The sequence below is a fragment of the Zootoca vivipara genome, chromosome 4 (assembly GCF_965207765.1).
Source record: "Zootoca vivipara chromosome 4, rZooViv2.hap1.1, whole genome shotgun sequence".
Lineage (NCBI taxonomy): Eukaryota > Metazoa > Chordata > Lepidosauria > Squamata > Lacertidae > Zootoca > Zootoca vivipara.
In genome coordinates, this window is record NC_142587.1 from 64351393 (window position 1) to 64372026 (window position 20634).

The 20634-nt window shown below is 40.3% G+C and overlaps 2 protein-coding genes across 4 annotated transcripts in view; one reads left to right on the forward strand and one right to left on the reverse strand.

Annotated features, from left to right (window-relative positions):
* Window positions 1-8690, forward strand: part of RIOX2 (ribosomal oxygenase 2) — a 69397-nt gene extending 60707 nt beyond the window's left edge. For both annotated transcript variants that reach the window (XR_015949630.1, XR_015949631.1), the window contains one exon: window positions 8449-8690. The gene's annotated coding sequence lies outside the window, so the exon portion shown is untranslated. The remainder of the gene's footprint in view (window positions 1-8448) is intronic.
* CRYBG3 (crystallin beta-gamma domain containing 3) overlaps window positions 1-17586 on the reverse strand; it is a 63026-nt gene extending 45440 nt beyond the window's left edge. Inside the window, exons 1-3 of one of the 2 annotated variants that reach the window (XM_035116450.3) lie at window positions 17205-17586; window positions 5668-5746; window positions 1800-2245 (exon numbers count right to left, since the gene is read on the reverse strand). In XM_035116450.3, the coding sequence (XP_034972341.3) occupies window positions 1800-2245; window positions 5668-5746; window positions 17205-17356 (677 nt within the window). In that variant the 5' untranslated portion in view covers window positions 17357-17586. The remainder of the gene's footprint in view (window positions 1-1799; window positions 2246-5667; window positions 5747-17204) is intronic. The other variant, XM_088668029.1, reaches the window with a different exon arrangement.
* Window positions 17587-20634: the final 3048 nt, after the last annotated feature.

The following is a 20634-nucleotide window of genomic DNA, read 5'->3' on the forward strand; positions in this document are numbered from 1 at the left end:
ATGTTGCTTTCTATCTACAACAAAAGTGGTTTTCAAGAACTTCTACATTTCAGGAATACTTTTTGCATAATTTGCCAAATGCCCCTTGCATCTCTGATTTAAATTACTCGCTATCTATGCATATTATACTGTGCACCATTTAAATTGGCTAAATACTAGTGAGATGGTTCCAACATCCAATACGCCCAGGAATTTTGATGTAATGTTTTGATATTCTCCAATAAAATGAAACTTAAATATGTTTCCTATAACATTCTGGGCTTTTCATTCCTCTCCCCTGAAATAACCCCTCTTTTAAGCATTGCAGGAAAATCTCCAAGTCTAGAAAGCAGCAAAGTATGGAAAATACTAGTCACCAAGTCAAAAGCAGAAGGAAACATTGAAAGTCTTGGAACTTTACAATAATTAACAAAATAAGACAAGGTGGAAACAATGGTGATTCTTTCATCCCCTTGACCTTGGCCTCACTTTTTTTCCCCATCACGCCCAGGTATTTAAGTAACTGTTCCTCTCATACTCTTTAGGAATTGGTTTCTTGATCATTTCAAGGGCAGTTGCAAAAACTAATGAAAAATAGTTTTGTAAGGATGCAATTTGACAAGTAAGTGCAACATAAATATTCTACAATTAAATTGTACAGTCCTGTGGTCCCAGGGAACACAGAATATCTGGGAGCGGAGAGAGAGGTCTGCCCTTGGAGAAGGGGATCAGACCTCATGTGGCCCCTCAACACTATCATGGGAAAGGTTAAATGCTTCTCCACCCGCTATTCCTCTGCAGGGCTCTGAATATGGCACTTGCATACGATTGGCTTGCTTTACCTTCCTTCCCCAGGCTTTTGGACTGATCTGCCCGAGAATTTCTTGAGCTAAACTAAAGTTTAGTTTTTAGGAGATATTTATATTTCACATTATATACTTATATGTTTATATGATCTTTGGTTTGGTTTTTCTTTGTCACAGATGTTGCTACAATATTACTGCTTTAAAAAATAGAATAAAGGCAAACTTTTTAAACAATATTTCCTATGTAGAATAATCTACATGATCTAGCTTTAAGTAAACAGGTTAATTATTGTACTGAATGCTTAGGAATGCAGCAACTCTTTGGACACATTCACACAATCAAATATTGGCTTGATATGCATTACCTTTGTGAACTAACACACAATCCCTTTGCTGCTGCTGCTTCCTTCCTCTCATCAGTTGAACAGCCCAGGAGACTATAACTACCCATTCTTTGTGTTTTGATTTTAAAAGTATACAATATCAGAATACAATATAATAGTAAACTTACAACCAACTCATTTACTGCTGGCCATGTCTGGCCAATCCTCTCCAAATGTCTGGGTGAATAAGTGTGTTCTTCACCCAGTGCCAAAACATGAATAATAGCAGTGTTTGATAGTCCAAGGGGAGTTTGATAAATGGATTGCCACCACAATACCTGCGTAACTATGGTTAATGGTTTCTGAACAAGGCAAGATTTAGAAGTCAACTTTGGTTTGAAGTTGATTTCTTAATTCTGCCTTGTGGCTTATGAAGCCAGGATTTAATCATGCAAATCAGGATCACATCATTTTATGACATTCATTGGAAAATTTAAAAGAGAAGCTAGGGTGTGCATTAAATTCCAATTATGGTTACTAACCCATTAAAACTCATAATTACCATAGCATTCTAATATTGTGGCCACTTGTAAGCATCTTTCAGAAATGAAAAAAGGATGTCCCAATGATATCTTAAAACATTTTGTAATACTGAGCATACCTTTCTATTGAGACAAATGAAAAAACTTACTTGGATGCTTCAGCAGATTGCTCCTGTGCTTTCTGTAAATCCTGTGAGCCAGGACTGGTGCTTTTAACAAAGTTAGCCTGTTCCTCTTTGTTTGTTGCTGTCTGTTCACCTCCAGGTGTTGAAATGACAAATATTTCTGGTTTTTGATGGTCTGCATGTCCACCTTCCTGATGACTAGCTGGACTTGCAAAGTCTTTGCCAGTTCTGTGGCATCCATCCCCAAGGTTGGACTGCTCAGTTTCTTTGTAGGATGATTTTGAAGCAATACCAAACAAACTCCCAAGATACTGGAAAAATCCTTCTTTGGGCTGTGGCTGTCTGTCATTACTGGCGTTTTTGCCTTCATGAACTAAACTAGGAAGGCTATTAGCTTTCTTTAATTCCTCCTGAGTGGTGGATCTGCTCAGCTCTTCAGTTGAGAGGTTCTTACTGTCACAGACTGAAATCTGTAAGGAAAGAGGTATTTTATTAATAACGATGAGAGAGAAACTAAATTATATTGTTTATCCTTGCAGCGACCCTATGAGAGGTTGGTAACAAAGAAGATTAGTCTGAGAGATGGTGACTCAGGGAGCTTTATGACTGAACAAGAATTTGAAGCTTGGACTCTCATATCTAAGTCCAAATCTCTGCCCATTTAAACTGAAGTGCATGTATAGTACACACTGTTTTAATGCTAGCAATTTGGCTAATGCACTGTAACATGACTCATACTGACAAGACTCCTTTCTGCTTCCATCAGTGGTGGAAACGTAACTTCCTTAGAGCAGGCTTAAGGGAAAAGATGCCTCGAGGGTTGCTTTTGTGGTGGTGGGAAATCAGACAGCTTTTCAGTATCAACGGATATTATTACACCACATACACTCTTGTAGAAGCTATTGTGCAACACTGGCTACAGAACAGCACTAGCAGCTATTTTCATTCTACACCCTATTTATTATAATCCTTTATCCAGTTTACTCTGTAGTGGACATGCATCATGCTTCTGTTTAAAATCATCCAAACCACACATTTCAGAACTCTAGCAAAAGAAACACTTTAGGAGATCAGTACATTCTGGAATGAACATGTAAGTAGTAGTATGTTTGCACAAGTGTATGGGTTTATGTTGTTCAGCAGCTTTCTTTCACAAAGAAATGATGGCTGTATCTTAGACCTGTTTCTATTTGAAGAAATAAGAGCTGAAACAAGCATACTGGATGCTATTTAAAAATAGCTAAGTGGGGAGTGTCAAGTTATAAGATAACCAAGACAAGACTTTGGTTTCAGGAAATAAAATGTTTATACCTGAGCTAAGGTGTTATATAAGAGGGAATATTCAACCTCAAATCAGAGGTAAACAATTACCTTTAATCTCTGTGAAAGTAACCAGTTTGAAAATATTTTCAAATACTCTTAGTTTTTTAAAACAAAAATATGGGCATCGTAATTGCTTTGTTATGTTTTCAGTAACTCCTGCGTAGCATGGCAAAATGAAGATTCATATATATGGTCTTCAGTAATATCTGCCTCAGGCTTTTTATAATATCTGCAATTATGCACTATTTTCCTATTTGGCTAATATATATTTTTCTGCCCCCATTTACATTAAGAGAGAATAATGGTTTTCCTCCCCCTGGTGATTATATTGTATCACGCCCAAGCTGCTACAAATCTTCTAAGAGTTGTTATTATTTTCTAAATATTTATAGCCTCTTACCAAAAGAAGTTTTCAGAATCAGGCACCATCAACTCTGCACAAAGCCTCAGCCAGTTATGGGTTGTTGTTTTTTTGCAATAGCATCAGAAGGGAAAGTTGGAACTTTAGGGGAACCAGTTATCTGTATCAGTGGCGTTCACCCAGGAACAAGCACTGCTGTCACCAGCCTTATAATGGCATCACATAAAACAGCAACATGAGAAATGGATGCATATGTGGCGTATTGTGAACTGTGGATGACATATATTCTTAAAGGCACTTAAGGCTCCAATGAACCATATAGATCAACACGAACAATACTTGGGAACATAAAGAGCACAAACAACCGTAGGAACAAATAATGTGTCATATATAGTTATTTAAACCGATAAAGCAGGATGGATCTGCTCCATGTAGGATGCTGTTTGGGTTAGCATGCTATTTTGTAGCACCCACAACTCCTCTACTCTTGTTGATTGTTTCTCTGATTCTAATACAGTGGTGCCTCGCTTAACAAATGCCCTGCTTAACGAAATTTCCGCTTAATGAAAGGATTTTTCGAGCGGAGGTTGCCTCGCTAGATGAATGCGTTTTACGAAAAATTCGTCTAGCGAATCGCGGTTTCCCATAGGAATGCATTGAAATTCAATTAATGCATTCCTATGGGCAAAATTTTTTTAAAAAAAATTCTATGCATTCCTATGGGATTCGCTAGACAAATTTTTCGCTATAAGAAAAGACCAGTGGAACGAATTAATTTTGTCTAGCGAGGCACCACTGTAATGAAAAGCTGCTGGCACATTAATTCCTTATGTGCTTTGAACACAATTTAGTTAAATCCTGTGATTTAAGTATAAGCAATTTAAACTTCATCCATTTGATTAATGAACATTTATGTCTGAAAAACAATGCAAGTTTGAATATTGGCAAAACTTGTGACAATATTAACATTTAATTAGCATTTAATTATTAGAGTGAGTTGAAGGGTCAAGTAATTATCATTTATTAATCTTACTGTCCCTAATATCTGCAACTAAGTAAGTCATGCCCTTGGACATACAGAGGCATTTTAATCCATTCTGGATTTTCTACTCATGTCCTTCTTCTCGGTCAGGCAGCTTCTACCTGGCCTCTTTCCTAAATGCTAGATTTTTAAATGTTAGCTTTTTGCTGTTCCACAATGTTGTAACAGTTTCTGGTATAAACAACAGGCTTATTTTTAAAAGGCACTCTTTGACCCCATTTGTACATAACAATAAGTCATGCTTAATGGCTTATTGGGATAGCTCAGTGTGCTAAAGTATGCCACCCAATCATTCCTGCATTGTTTCTCGCTGGCAGGAGCAACAATTATAAAACTTTTGGCTTGTTATGTCTTAACAGCGACCCCAATGTGTTTTCCCCCAACAAACCACAATCAACAAGCCAAGAATAAACCATGGCTTCAAGATCATGTGGTGTGAGAGGGGAAGAGATAAATGTGTGGCTGCGTATATGGAAAGTATATGAGTGTGTGTGAGTGAGAAAGAGAGGAGGAGGAGGAGGAGGAGGAGGAGGAGGAAGAGGAAGAGGCATGCCTGTGGCCAGTATATGTTCTATGAGTGTGTGTCTGTGTGACAGTGTGCATCAGTGTGCTGTGGTCACCCAGTATATTTTTCCTGGTACAGTACTTGGGAATGCTCCCTGTTGTTATTATTAGACAGCCACAGTATTGGGGGTGATGGGTGGATGTGAAGACAGTATTTGTGCGATCTTCACAGTCAGGACTAGAAGGACATAGGTGACTTCTTATGGCAAACATGAGGCTATAAGAGAGCAGAGTGAAGCAGCAATAAATTTGTATGATGGCATACCCCTGTGGCAGCAATTTGTTGAGTGCCAATCACAGCACTTTCTCAAAATTCAAAATATGCCCATTGGTCCAAAACGTTTGGCAATCTGTGTACTAGCATGTTTCTCGACCCTGTTGAGTCGTTAACCATAACTTATCATAATTTATGTTTACAAGTACATATGTTCAGTTTCCACTGCCTTCTCCATACTTATTTAATTGTTGTTGGCATCCATCTGCCTCAAGAGACAATGGAAGAGTGGAAAAATCAAACCATTGGAGAATCACAGTGCCCGCTGTGGCTTTAGAGACTCAATATCAATCAAGGCTCCTTTAAAATTAGCAAACACAAATCTGACCTTTAGCAGCTCTGGGAGAGGGGTGCTCTGCTTTCTCTGAAATGCCACACTAGTACATTCATTTTGATCGATTTCAAGGCTGAAAAAGAAAGAGAGAAGTTAAGCTATTTTAAAAGTTTGTGAAACAGTTCCAACAACAGAAGTAGAGGTGAGCTCCTTTTGCTTTATTGCAGGCTGGCTTACCCATGAAGCGGGGTGGAGCAGCTGCCACAAGTGGCGGAAGCCCCTGAGAGGGTACTCCTGCGGGCACCCCACCTGTCCTCCCAGTGGCAGAGGTGGTGGGCAATGGTGCTGGTGGGGTGTGTGACCGCAGTGCCAGAACAAAAATTCTCATTTTGCCCCAAGTGGTGAAATGGGGCGCACTATCCTAACTTTATTTTTCTGTTTCACTGTCTGGACAGCTTCCCTATTTACGCTTTTCAAAATCTTCCTTAAATCTATTTCTTCAGAAGGGATGGGTGAAGGTGATGGGTTTGGTTTCTCTCCATTTCTCATTTTTCCAATCTTAAGTTCAGTTATGCACATCAGTCTGCAATCCCTCCCCCCCCCAGTCCTCATGAAAAGTAACCAGCATTTTAGTGTGAATTTCTCCTAATATATACAATATTGTATGTAATTTCCCCTAATATACAGCATTTTCTAAATCAATTATCCCTATTATCAACCATTTTTGTACATTATTTTCACTAACTGTGAATTTTATGTACCTTTTTCTCAAGTAAACATATGCAGTATTCGGCTGGAGAACAGAATCAGCATCACAAAATTCAGAAAAATATTATTTTCAATTCATGAGTGTGTTGAGATTCACATACTGTTTTGGAAAGTGTGAACTGGGTAGCTTTGCCTTAAAATGCAAACTGAATTGAATTTCTACACCTTCCCTATTCTTTAGTAAAGGCTTCATTGAAATAGCAGCACTACTGATTTCTGAACCTTTCCTTACTATAACCTCAGAACTGTTTTGTCAGTTCCGGTCTTCAACCTCATATTTATTTTGTCCATTCAAAATGTAAGCACCATGAATGGGTTGGTTCAGACAGAAGGGTAGAGTCACTCAGTGGAGAGGTATTAGGAGGAATCTGAAACTTGCTCTGCCAGGAAGCTGAATAATATTTCTGTGCTTTTATCACCTTATAGAGGGTAATTTTATATTATGTACATGCATGGTTAATTGCCAATGAGATGAGGAATCCGTTCTTGTATTTCTGGTATTGTTTGTTATATGCCTATCATGATTGCAGGGTTAAGCAAATTATAAGTTTGCCATTTGCTGTGGTTGTCCTGTCACTTAGTGAGTAAAGGTGTTGGCACAGAAGCAATCCTAACTGTCTTCAGTATCTTCCTGGGTTAAAGGGAAGTTTGGACCAACTGACTACAAAGCTTTCAAGCAAGAATTCTCTTTGACTCAGAGGGATTTTTGCATTGTTCATGCATTAAATTAATTACCCATTTAGCTTTTTGTGGGTAAGTGCTGCTTTATTTTGAATATGTATGGTTGCAACAAAGAAACGCTTTCCCATTCTAACTACTATATTTGCTAGTTTTAGACTACCTAAGCACCATAGGAGGGACACGGGTGGCGCTGTGGTCTAAACCACAGAGCCTAGAGCTTGCCGATCAGAAGGTCAGCGGTTCGAATCCCCACAACGGGGTGCGCTCCCGTTGTTCGGTCCCAGCTCCTGCTCACCTAGCAGTTTGAAAGCACGTCAAAGTACAAGTAGATAAATAGGTACCACTCTGGCAGAAAGGTAAACAGTGTTTCCGTGCGCTGCTCTGGTTCACCAGAAGCGGCTTAGTCATGCTGACCACATGACCCAGAAGCTGTCTGCGGACAAACGCTGGCTCCCTCGGCCAGTGAAGCGAGATGAGTGCCGCAACCCCAGAGTCGTCCGCGACTGGATTTAATGGTCAGGGGTACCTTTACCTTTTTAAGCACCATAGGACTCAAACAGGCTGAAGTTACACACTCAGAGAAGATGTTTTATATGCAGGGTTTTCTTACATGTATGTACCCATGGTCCTTGCTTTTCAGTGCATGTAGACCTGCTGCACATATATAATCATCACATGAAAAATTACACATGGATTTCACAAATTAACTTCACAAAGAAAAATGGAGATAAATGGGGAAAGTTAGCATGCCATACGACAATTATTTTGAGATGTATAAAATGTAAGTTCACTTATAAAGACATGCAATAGGTTTTCAGTGTAATGACATTATCTCTGCTAGCTTTTCCCAAGTATAAATAGGACAGGATTGAGTTTGAATCAGTTGCAGGGATGCACCAACATAAGAATTAGAATCCGACAGTAAATTTGGTATGTGTGGTGCGATTCAGTTAATAAAAACTTTTCACATAATTCTGCTACTGATATTATAAAAAAGATACAACTGCAGCCCAATCCTACGCAAGTTAAAGCCCATTTTATTTATTGGGACTTACCTCCATGCATAGGATTGCAGTGTTATGGTAAGTAAAAAATGTTTTCTTCAGTGAATGTATATTTTGTGTAGCAAAACTGAAGTTAGCTGCTTTTTATTTATTCTAAGAAGTAATACATAAAAAGAAAGAGCAATGTGAGGTGGTTTTAGAATCTAAAAACCAGTACTTTTCAAAAATACCTTAAATGAATATTTAGATGACAAGGAAGATTTATATAAAGCATCACATAGGGGGAAGGAGTTAACACCCTTGATGGACTAATGGAAAATCAGCATATCTCTATTTCACCCTGGTCTACATGACAATTTCTGCTTTTTTCTCTGGTTTATAGCTCATTAACTAATACTTGGACAGGAGTGCCTGGCGTGCTATGGTCCATGGGGTCACGAAGAGTCGGACACGACTAAACGACTAAACAACAACAACAACTAATACTTGTGCCAACACAGTTTCTCCTTTTCAAGAACATTTTTTGAGAACTGGGTGGTCAGGTTATCTACATTGGCTGTTAATCAAGAGCTGTCAAGTGTACTTAAAACCCAATGAAATAAATTATGATTTAAGTACATACAACACTGTATGCTGGATTTTTGCCATTATTTGTACAAGGCCTCTTGTTAGTTGATGACTTACACAAAAAGTAAACGAACTGTTTTAAATCCAAAAATTCTCTGTGTAGGAAAAAAGGTGATTAGGTTGGTTATTTCCAAACTCTACTTTTTCCCATTAAGTGATTCTGCCTTCTAGAGCTGTAAACAATAAGCGTACAACTGCTGATGCCAATAATATATTTAGAAGAACAGGCAAGTTATTCCTGTATTTTGAAATGAGAAAGGTTATTCAGAATTATAGCCTTTCTTAGAGGTTAACAAAGCTGTACTCTAGAATGTTAAAACCAGAGGACAGCTAATGTAATACACTGTAGAAACGATCTGGTTTCATAAATTCCATCCATTTATAAGAAACTGTACAAAACAAACACACAATGGCAGGAACAACAAAATTAGCAACACTACAAGATAACAGAAATAGCTAAACAAATAAATGTACGCAATGGGCACCATCAACAACAACTTTTCTGTAAAGTGACTTGTTTAAAATTAACTTTAAATTGTCTCTTAGGTAATCTAGACAAGACACCATTCTTGCAATTAGCAACTGCATGAATACTTTCCAAAAAGTAAACAGACATGGGGGAGGGTGTTGATCCAGATTGGTGGTAGGGTGGTTTTTTTTAACCTTTTGCCCTCTAGATCTGATCTGGCCTCCCACACCTGCTATTTGCACTGCAGGTAAAACTCCTATTTATGCCAACTGATCTGTCCAGTTGGCCCAACTAATCTATCTAACTCAGATAAGTTTTTTGAGGAAAAACATGTTACTACATTTAATACTAATGCACAGGTGAGATGGCATCTGCAGATAAGAATTGGCAGGTGGGAAACGAGTGCTTAAAACTGTCCTGCAATTCTGCCAATTCTCCCCTGCTCTCTCTTCCTCCAGCCAATTCTGAGATTGGAAATAAATTCATATTGGGACTTGAAGACCTGGGGGAGAGGGGAGGACTGCAGGGAAGAATAGGGAGGCAGAGGAAAGGCTGAGCACCACCTCCCGCCTTCCAATTCTCCTTTGCAAGTGGTGATGTGACTGCACTCCCTTACATTCACCCAATAACAGAACGAAAAGATAGTGTACTCTTAATACTATTGCGAAAATGAAAATTCAGCTTCTTACAAAATGGAATGGAACACCCACTGCCCCCACTCAAAGCCAACTTCTTTGGAACCCAGGGTCACAAAGACTGATGTGGGAAAAAGTTACAGGCAATCTTCCTGTTTATATACGTTGCTTATGATTTTCATTAAAACGGCAGGAGCCAAATTAGTTATTCTGAAATACTGTATTCTGAATTTGTAAGAAATATGAACCAACTTTGAAAATGATTAAAGTCTTAATGCAGAGCCTTAGATTTAGAAAAATGTGAGATTCAATTAGAACATACAAGATACAGGTAGGCAGCCGTGTTGGTCTGAGTCGAAACAAAATAAAAAAATTCCTTCAGTAGCACCTTAAAGACCAACTAAGTTTTTATTTTGAACATACAAGATGTTATAATAGACTTTATTTCCAAGCTGCTAAAGTGGCCCAGTTCAATCACATAACCTGAAAATCGAATTGAATCGCCTGTGCAAACCATATACAAGAGAACTCAAATCTTCAAAGACTGTCCAAGTGCATTTCCTTACCTTTGTTTGTACCACAATTCTCTGTATGTGTAAAGAAAAAGCCCATCCCTTCTCTTCCTTTATTGAACCACCCCACCCACATTATGTATACAAACATTTGTTTGCCGTATTAGGCACCAATGCTCGGAACTTAGAAGGAAACGGAGCACTGGCAGGAGAACAGACAATGCAGTTGGGTAAGTATGGGAGGGGTAAAACTGGAAGACAGCGGTTCTGGGTTGGACTTTCAAAGGGTGTTGTCATTCCAAGAATGATGCTTGACAGCGAAAGATTTTAAACCCTGCTAGGACTGAGTAGAATACTAGTGTCAGTATCTCTCATTAATTTAAGTAGCACAATGGTTGGGGGGGGGGCTGACAGAGGATAGTAAGGATACGGGGAGAAGTTCAGGGATACATGGAATTATGGATGCATCTGCCATACCAGCTACTACAGAAAGTACCTCTAATTTAGCTACATTCACACATGTTCTCCCTTAGATTCCTCCTGAGAGCATTTTGAAGTTCTCTGACTTTAGGAATATTTTAAAAGTTCAAATAATGCAAAAGGCAGTTCTAGGAATATTGAAAGGATAAAGAATTATTGCTATTGAGGTTAACAGCTAAGGCAACCAGCTATGTATTTGTGCAACTAAGCTGCTGAGTTTCACTAAAGCAATCAGCTGCTTGGTGCTGTTTTTCAGGCCTATTCACTTCTGGGCCTTTATTCTGCAAATGGAAGATGGGGGGTGCTGTTTTCTCAGATTCCTCTGCAGCCTCTCAAAGATCTTAAGATTTCTGGAGGACCTTCCAGAACAGGACCTTCCTGGAAGGTGGCTACAGGGTGAGGAAGAACCACCCCTTCATAGGGGCTTGCAACCAGGAAACCGTTTCTGCTTCACATAACGGCTCACAACCTGGGAACTAAATAGGATGAATATATTTCTGATTTAGGGCTCCAATTTGGAATGCAAAAATAAAATGCATACTCTTCTTGACCAATTTGGACTAAAAACTTAAATAGCTCCGTTTTTTAATGACTGCAAGAGAAACATGGAAGTTTTAATTGCGCAAAAATAATTATTGAAATCCATGGTATTATTTAAATCATGGTAAATCCATGCAAGACAATCTATGGTATATTTCAAGATTACATGAAAATAATCTTAACTGATGCTAGGATTGTTGAAAGAGGGAAAAACAGGAACATTACAACCACTGAGAACACCAGAATCTTCCCATAAAGGCTCTGAATTGCAGAAAAAACTCTCACCAAATTTAAACTGTTACATTAAAAATACATATTGTTGACTAATATTACGCAAAGCAAAAATTTTAATCTGCAGTGCATATGAACATCAGAATGTTGTTTTTTTTAACAGAGCTCAAGGTCAATATTGAGCATCAGGATTATGGCAGATTACACTGAGATTTTCCTACTGTCATCTGTCAAACATAGCAACTAATATTAATACAGGCTATACATTAGACAAATAGGTCATAGGAAGATTCCAACATGATTTTCAAATTAAAAGTAATGTTTCTGCTACTTTGTAGCAACACATTTGAGAATATTGAATTTTGATTAAATTTAAACAATTACCTCACAAAGAAAGGAGCAGCAATATATTGTATTTGAAAACAAAATATTGACCTTAATACTGCATACAAAATATTGAGCACATGATACTGGCCCATGTTTGCATATGCTCAAAGATCCAGCAGATTAAAACAGGATTATGTACATGTTTAAAGTGACCCTTATATTTATGATGTTGAAAATAATGTCTATGGTGAAATCTAAGCAGTAGCAATTTTAAATGTCAAGAAGCAATTTCATTTCGACTATAAATTACAGTAATAGCAAAAGAAAATCCTAGCTGGCATTGCAAAATAAATAAGAGTTATTTAAATTATTTCAGCACTACAAGATGTTAGAACTCATTTCCCAGTGGTCACAGAAAGTTCTGCAGTTGTACTTCTTTACCCTGTAGACGCAACTCCAGAATTCAAGGGGATAAATCAAGCATCATATTTATTCAAAATTGTCTGTCCGAAAAAGTGCAGAGTGATTTACAGAAAGTGACCTTTTGCAAACTTGGTTCATCTGCACTGAATGGACAAATGAGACAGAAATCTTAGGAGGGGGTTAGGCATTGGAAGATCTCTACCAGAGGAACCATCCTAACCTTGCCCAGAATATTAAATCAAACTCATATTTGCTCCAAACCAAGTCCCTGAATTGTCTAATAGTTAGTACTAGTATTAGGCTACCAGGATAATCATCCAAAACGTTGTCTAATATACACATGCTTGCCTTGGGACAGCTAGAAAAGGGTTGTATATGTTTGGTGGAGGTTGTCAGAAGAACTCCTCCCTCTTCTCCTAAGTAATAAGCCCTCTCTGCTACAGTATTCTGCTTGCCTTCTCCAGCAAAGAGCAGGCATAGAGGCTTTGTCACAAAACTGCTGGACACAGAGATCTCTGAAGGCTGAGCAGCCTCACAACTGCTAGGTCCTTCAGCCAGCTGTCTTCATGAAGCCAGCAAACAGGAACACTCGCCAGTGAAGATCATCAGCTGATATGCTGCAAGATCTTTCCACAGCAAAGTAGCAGCAACAACCACTAAGATCTTTAGTGTGCTAGCTCCATGGGACTGCTACTTCATTTCACTATTCACTATTGTCAGTTTTCTAAACCATATAGTTAAACTTCAGCCAAACACAAGCCAACATTTATGCTCTTTTATTTGCAACCATGAGCTAAAGAAATGTGTTTTAAAATTGGGGGTGGGAAACTTTTAACCCTCCAGATGTGACTGAACTACAACTCCCATCAGCCCCAGCAAGCAAGACCAGGGACCAAGAATGATGGGAATTGTAGTTTAGCAGCATCAAGGGGGCAAGGTTTGCCCCATACAGTGGTACCTCGGTTGTCAAATGCTTCGGAAGCCGAACATTTCAGTTTTTGAACACTGAAAACCCGGAAGTAAATGCTTCTGTTTTTGAACGCACCTCAGAAGTCGAATTGCTTCTGAGACGCGTTTCTCAATTTCCTCAATGGAATTTGCCGACCGCCCATTGCACCTTGGTTTTCAAACGTTTTGGAAGCTGAACGGTCTTCTGGGATGGATTACATTCAACAACTGAGGTACCACTTTATCTGGGTTTTTTTTGGGGGGGGCATTCCATCTGATGCACAGTAACTAAATTATTCTACTCTAAGGGTGAGATCCAACTCAGTTATAGTCATAGTAGACCTGCTGGAATAAATGGATGTACAGTCATACCTCATGTTACGTTCGCTACGGGATACGTCTTTTCATGTTGCGAATGGGCCGAACCCGGAAGTCCTGGAATGGGTTACTTCCGGGTTCGGTGCTCGTGCATGCGCAGTACTTAATTACATCATGCGCCTGCGCAGACGCGGCACTTCAGGATGTGGCCTCTTCAGGTTGCGAACGGGCCTCTGGAATGGATCCCGTTCACAACCAGAGGTACCACTGTACTCTTAAGATTAATGTTGGATATCAGCCAATAGATGTGGGGCACTGTTAATTTTTTGTACAGCACATCCATTTAAGTGCATGTAGCAAACTGTGAAAAAGAAGACTGTTCCATTCCCAAAAAGCTTACGATAAAAAATAGACAATAGAGGGGAGGGGGAATCAAGGATAGCTAGAGATTATGGTGAGCATTTAACTGTAACTATAACCTAAATGAAAACGTTTATTAACCATTAATGAACCATTAATGAAAATGTTTATTAGACAACAATAGTTAACTAGAATCCAATAGTATAAACTTTATTCTAATAAAACAGTTATTAAATGCATATACGGTTTTAAAATTCAATTTAAGACAGCACTGTCTCATAAATACTCGGTAGTGTTTATCTTCTGTTGCCTTAATGGCTTTTGTATTTTTATGTTGCAAGCCACCTAGAAATATTTATAAATAAAGCCCACATCAGTCTACATCAGCCATATGCTACAATTATAAAAGCATAGCTCATGTACATAACATCTGTTTACCACATCCAAACCTGCTATACAGTGAAAAATCTATTATCACAATCTGAATCAAATGACTGTCTCACAAGACTGTAAAGGGCTCATTAACACTGTACATATTGTCTTAAAACTTTCATCTAATGTATTCATTAGTTCAGTATTCATACTCTGTCACTTTAAACATTCATATACAGTTGCAGGCTGCATTTGGTCAATGAAAATAAATGAAAACCTTTAACTCTCTCCCCCACGGCAGTGATATTACAGTCATACCTTGGTTTAAGTACGCTTCGGTTTGAGTACTTTGAGTTTAAGTACTCCGCGGACCCGTCTGGAACGGATTAATCCACTTTCCATTACTTTCAATGGGAAAGTTCGCTTCAGGTTAAGTACGGACTTCCAGAACCAATTACACTCATGCTTCGGGTTAAGTACGCTTCAGGTTGAATACCCTGCGGACCCGTCTGGAATGGATTAATGCACTTTCCATTACTTTCAATGGGAAAGTTCGCTTCAGGTTAAGTACAGACTTCCAGAACCAATTGTGTACTTAAACCGAGGTACCGCTGTACTATTATTCTTATTCATTTATTCACTTTATACTATTGTCCTTCCTCATGAAGGAGCCCAGCAAGGTGTCAAGACTATTTGCTTCTGGAGATAGTAATCAGTAAACCAGGGAGATTTACACGTAGTTGAGATAGACGTGCATCCTATTCACAATGAACTTGATGGATATAAGAGATTAAGTGAAAATCCGGACACAAAAGTTGTTGAGCTTTCTTTTTTTTTTAAAGGAAATTTCTGACATTTCTACCCAGGCACTCTTTCTGACTGCCGTATTCCAGCTATGTCCCGGAAATTCCAGGTGTATGGCAGCCCTAAATAACCTGCAACCAGAGTTTGTTTCAAAAATAATTTTAAGCAGAAATATGTCCAGTGCAATTCAGAACAAGTTTACTCCACATTCTTCTATTTTATACACAAGGGAAATTTTCCAACTTAGAGTAGCTTCAATACTACAAGCCAATCTGTGGCCTGTTTCCTAAACAAACAATGTTTTTGTTTACATTTTTTAATAATCTAGGAAATCTTCCATCTTATTATTTGCCATACCTTAACAACTCATTGCTCAACAAGAACCAAGACAAGATGCCAAATGGCTTACAACTTCCTGTACAATAAATGTCCAAAGCCAGAAACAAAAATATATTTCTGTGAAGGAATTATTCCTTCATTTTAACCAACAAAAACACTTGATTCTAATTATGGTTTAGCTAAAATCCAGAATAAACATTTAAAACGCCATTTAAATATATACAGCTGCTTATTCACCAGATGAAGCAAAGTGGAGAGGTCTGAAATACAGTTCATCTTATGTGCAGGTTCGGTTCCACGGTTTCCACGTATGCATGTAAATCACATATAGCCAAACCTCTTCAGTTGCCCTGTGGCTAGTGGGTGAAGGGAAAGAGAGCACTCCCAGCACCAATGTGTACCAAGTGGGCCTTTCCCAGCAAGAAAGGCAGAGAGCTTAAAAGCTCCTTTCGCACTGCTTGGGCAACCTGGTTCAAAAAGAACTTTAAAATTCTCTGCCTTCCTTGGGACTTGGCTCGCACAATTTCAACCAGCCCACCTTTGACTGCAAATGCATGTGAAATGAGGGATTACTGTATGCTAAAGTAAAGCAGTTTCATGGTACAGTATTTTCTGGGCTTGGTCAGGAGGTTTGTAATAGGACTAGGTTAACTCAGACTCTGGAATGTGATTACAAATAATTGCACAGTAATTAGTTTCTAAAGAGAACCTCTGCATTTCCTGTATGTGAGAAAAGTTATTCCTAACAGAAATTCAAAATTATGGTACTTTACTAAAAGCCGTGTTATGTTGCAGCAGCACAGTCCCACGCATGTTAGGCAGGATGCAAGTCACAGCTTTAAATGGAGCTTATTCCCAGGAAAGCATGTCTAGGATTGCAGCTATACTGTACTTCTTTGGTCAAAACTGCTTGGTAGGAGAAGAGGAGGGAAGTTGCTTCTATAGGAAATGAACTTTAAGGGCATCCATATGGAATATCAACTTCAGATTGCTCAATCTCAGAGATGCACTTGCCAGTAACTATTAACTGCTGGAGTAATAGATTTAATTTTTTAGAATATTTACTTACTGCCCATCACAATTCACGATCCAAAGGCAGTTCCCAATATATATATATATACTGATATGAAAGACATCGCTTGCCCTGTCAGTTCCCACGAACTCACTTTTTGCAAGTGACATCTGGAGTGCCACGTTAAGTGCCTTTTGACTAGAATGTCTCATGGCAAATGCATTGTTCCAAAATGAGAAAGTGCTTGAAATCGAAATTAAGTAGGGTCCAACTCTGATTTCTTTGGGAAAGCAGGAGAGGAAAGAAAGAGCTTGAAAGGAAACAAGGCAGTGGACTCGAGTGACCCAGGGGGAATCCAGTCTCAGTCAAGCCGCCCAGCACACACACTTTTGCGGGGTGTGGAGAAAGGCGGCGAAGAAGTATCCTTTCCGCACGGTTTGGCCGTGTTGTACCAACCAGGAAATGCCACTTTCGCCCACAGCCGCGCTTCCCTCCGCCAGTCCCAGCAGCAAGACAGCTGCTTCTGTCGCCCAGCGATGGGGCGCCGCGACAGAGAAGAGCTGGGACCGGCGGGGAAGGCCGGGGACGAGGGAAACGCGGAGGAGGGGCTGAGGCGCCCGAGCCGCAACCACCCGCACGGCGAAGGGCAGCAACTTCTTCAGCCGAGCAAAGAAGAAAGGAAGGAAGGAAGGAGGAAGAGACGAGCTGCCGCTGCCGGCCTTGCTCGCGCCCTTTCCCTACCTGCGTGCGCCCGGCTGCTGGGGAGGAGCAGCAGCTGCTGCTGCTGCTGTGCCCGCTGCCTCTTGCTCCTTGGACGGGCTCCTGGAGAAAAGTCGAGAGAAGCTGCTGTGCCAGGAGGAGCCGCTTCTCCTTCGGCTGCTCCCGCCGGACATCTTCCCCGGCACCGGCAGAAAACGAGGAGGGCTGCTGCTGCCCTCTCCTTCCTCCTCCTCGTGCTTTGGCGGCTGCGAGGGGCGGCTGTCCCCCCTCGGTCCCCTCCGGTGCTCGCCGCAGCAGCAGCCCTCTTTCCCAAGTTTTTAGTCCGGTCCTCCAGCTGCAGGACGCGGGGAAAAGGAAGTACTGTATGCCGAGCAGCAGCCAGCCACTGATTTCTGCCCCCTGTGGAGGCGGGAAACGCTGCACGGCTCCCTTGGCCGACCGGCCCACGAGGAGGAGCCATGGCCGCTTCCAGAGCACGCCCCTTCTTCCACGGCCCGCCCTCTCTTTCCCCAGGCAGCCGGAGCGTGGGCTCGTCGGCCAGGGGTTGGGCAGGACGTTCCCGGTGCTGCTGCTGCAGTCGCCTCCCTCTCTCGCTTCTGCCTAGAGCTTCAGGTCGGTCAAGTTACAGCCTCCCCTCAGCACAGAAAACAATGGTTACCACTAAGCACGTGGGCTTCTCGACGGCAGCGGGAACGCGGAGGCGACTTGCATTCCGCTCGGGGGCAAAGTGGGCCATCTCCCAAACAGCTCTTCAGCCGCCCAACTGAAATGTGTTTTTTTTAAAAAAACAAAAACCCACACCCACACAACTTTTCCTCACAGAGGGCCAGTCTTGTTGCAGCCTCTTGCAGGCAAGCAGGACAAGAAAACAAGAAGAGCCTTCCAGCAGCACCTTAAAGACCAACGAAGTTTTTTATTTTGGTATGAGCTTTCGTGTGCATGCACACTTCTTCAGATACACCATGCACACGAAAGCTCATACCAAAATAAAAAACTTAGCTGGTCTTTAAGGTGCTGCTGGAAGGAATTTTTTTATTTTGTTTCGACTATGTCAGACCAACATGGCTACCTACCTGTAAGAGCTTTGTGGCACTTTAAAATGCTTCGGTTTTGGCACAGGTTTTTGGTGAACTACAGTCTGCTCCGGCCTTGAAAACACTGGCCAAAATATGCACCTGGATCCTATGCAGGTTTTATATTATTGCATTTACAGTATATCCCCCTTTTTTGCTCAAGCAGCTCAACCTACATGGTTCTCTCCCTTCTGATTTAATCCCAACAACCCTGTGAGGTAGGTTAGGCTGACAGATTGTGACTGGCCCAAGGTCACCCAGTCACCAAGCCCTAGTCCTGCACTTTAACCACTCTAACCACTACGCCACACAGGCTTGCTTAGAGTCAGTCCCATTAAGTTTACTGGGGCTTAATTGTGTTACGTGTGTGTATGATTTGATGGAGGTACTACAAAGCTCCCTTTTAATTTGCATACATAAAAAGGTAAAGGGACCCCTGACCCTTAGGTCCAGTCGTAATCGACTCTGGGGTTGTGGCGCTCATCTCGCGTTATTGGGCGAGGGAGCCAGCGTACAGCTTCCAGGTCATGTGGCCAGCATGACTAAACTGCTTCTGGCAAACCAGAGCAGCTCACGGAAACGCTGTTTACCTTCCCGCTATTTATCTACTTGCACTTTGACGTGCCAACTGCTAGGTTGGCAGAAGCTGGGTCCGAGCAACGGGAGCTCACCCCGTCGCGGGGATTTGAACCGCCAACCTTCTGATTGGCAAGCCCTAGGCTCTGTGGTTTAACCCACAGCGCCACCTGCATACATAACACACTTCAAAAGGGTTGCACTCCTTTTACAAATTCTAAGCAGTACATTACTGAATACTTACTGGTAGCCTGGGATCAAAAAATGAATAAATAAAAAATAAATAAATAAAAAATTAAAAGCTTTCCATAGAAATTGATTTCTTACTCATAAGTAGGAAGAGAATGAGCCAGGACTCTTCAGCCTAAATTCTTGGTTTTCAGATTTAAACACAATCTCATGTTAAGGTAGAATCCCTAAAGTTGGCATATGGCATGCATGTCAATATTCAGCATTTTTTAATTGTTTCCATGCTTTGTTGTCCACCAATTTGGAGTATAGTGTAAACACTCACAAATAAAGTGATTGTGACTAAAGTGACCCGTGGATTGTTTTTTATAACAGTATAATCCTGCATATATCTACTCAGAAGTAAGTCCCATTGAGTTCAATGGAGCTTATTCTCAAGTAAGTAGATAAATGACAACACTTAACTATGATTACTATTTTCATCACACTTAATGGAAGAGGGTATATTTTTAACAAGCCAATACATGGAGAACACATCAATGAGTGACTGAAAACAAAGAACATGATCCAAATTTCATTAGTGTGTGAAGGTGTTAGCCTTTCTCCCATTAAATTCCTGAGGTGCACAATTTGGAATTCCTCTCATAGCTCCAAGTTGTAGTCCTGAAACTGTACATGCTGCAACCTAAAATAGTTTATACTGCCTTTGATTTGAAAAATGTATAAGTAAATACAAAAGATGCAGGAACATTCAAGGATGACTTCAAGCCCTTGCGGTCCAAGGAGTAGCTGGTAGACTTCCAAAATAATACTCACTACATTCATTCTCTCAACTTTTAAACCCAGAACATTGTACAATGGTCCTACGTAGCATGGATTAAATTCTTGTTCTCCTAATGATGGCCTTTTTTACTCTCTTTCTTGTTCAAAGTACTTATTCTGGAGTAACCCCTCTTATACATCACCCCCAACCACACTAAGCTCATTCTTTATGCAACTGGGCTCACTTCAAATCCAGTTGAAAAGTCTGGAAGGAGTGGCCTTTCCTAAAAGACACCATTCCAATACTAATTAGAAATGGATTAATTATTTGGGCCAGCTCAGCTAGACTATTTCTGCATCCAAAATCTGGAGGTTTTTTTTTTTTTTTAAAAAAAGTATGTATATGAATGAGTGAACATTAGGATAGGTATTAGGAATATGAATTTAGGCTGGGCAAACAGTGGCCAATTTAGGTGGTGTCCCCTCTGTCCTATTGTGTCATCAAAAGACCATGACAGAGGCAGATGTGGCAATATAAATTTGTTGACTATCCATTCATATTTTCCACATAAGAGGTTATTTATCATGTGGCAGGTGGCAATGGCCTCTGAACACAGCTGTCAACATTAAGGACCATGGAAATGCATGCAAATCAAGCAGATGGTAATGAAGCCTTAAGTTGCCACGTGCAGAGAATATGATGTAACAACATATGGCCCAAGACAGTAAGTCTGTAAAAGCAGAACTAAATTCAGGATGTAAGGATGTATCTTATCCTTTAAAGTATCTCAGCTCATTTTGCTAGTTTTCAGTAGAGTCATTATTTGTCAAATGACAAAGAACACTGAACT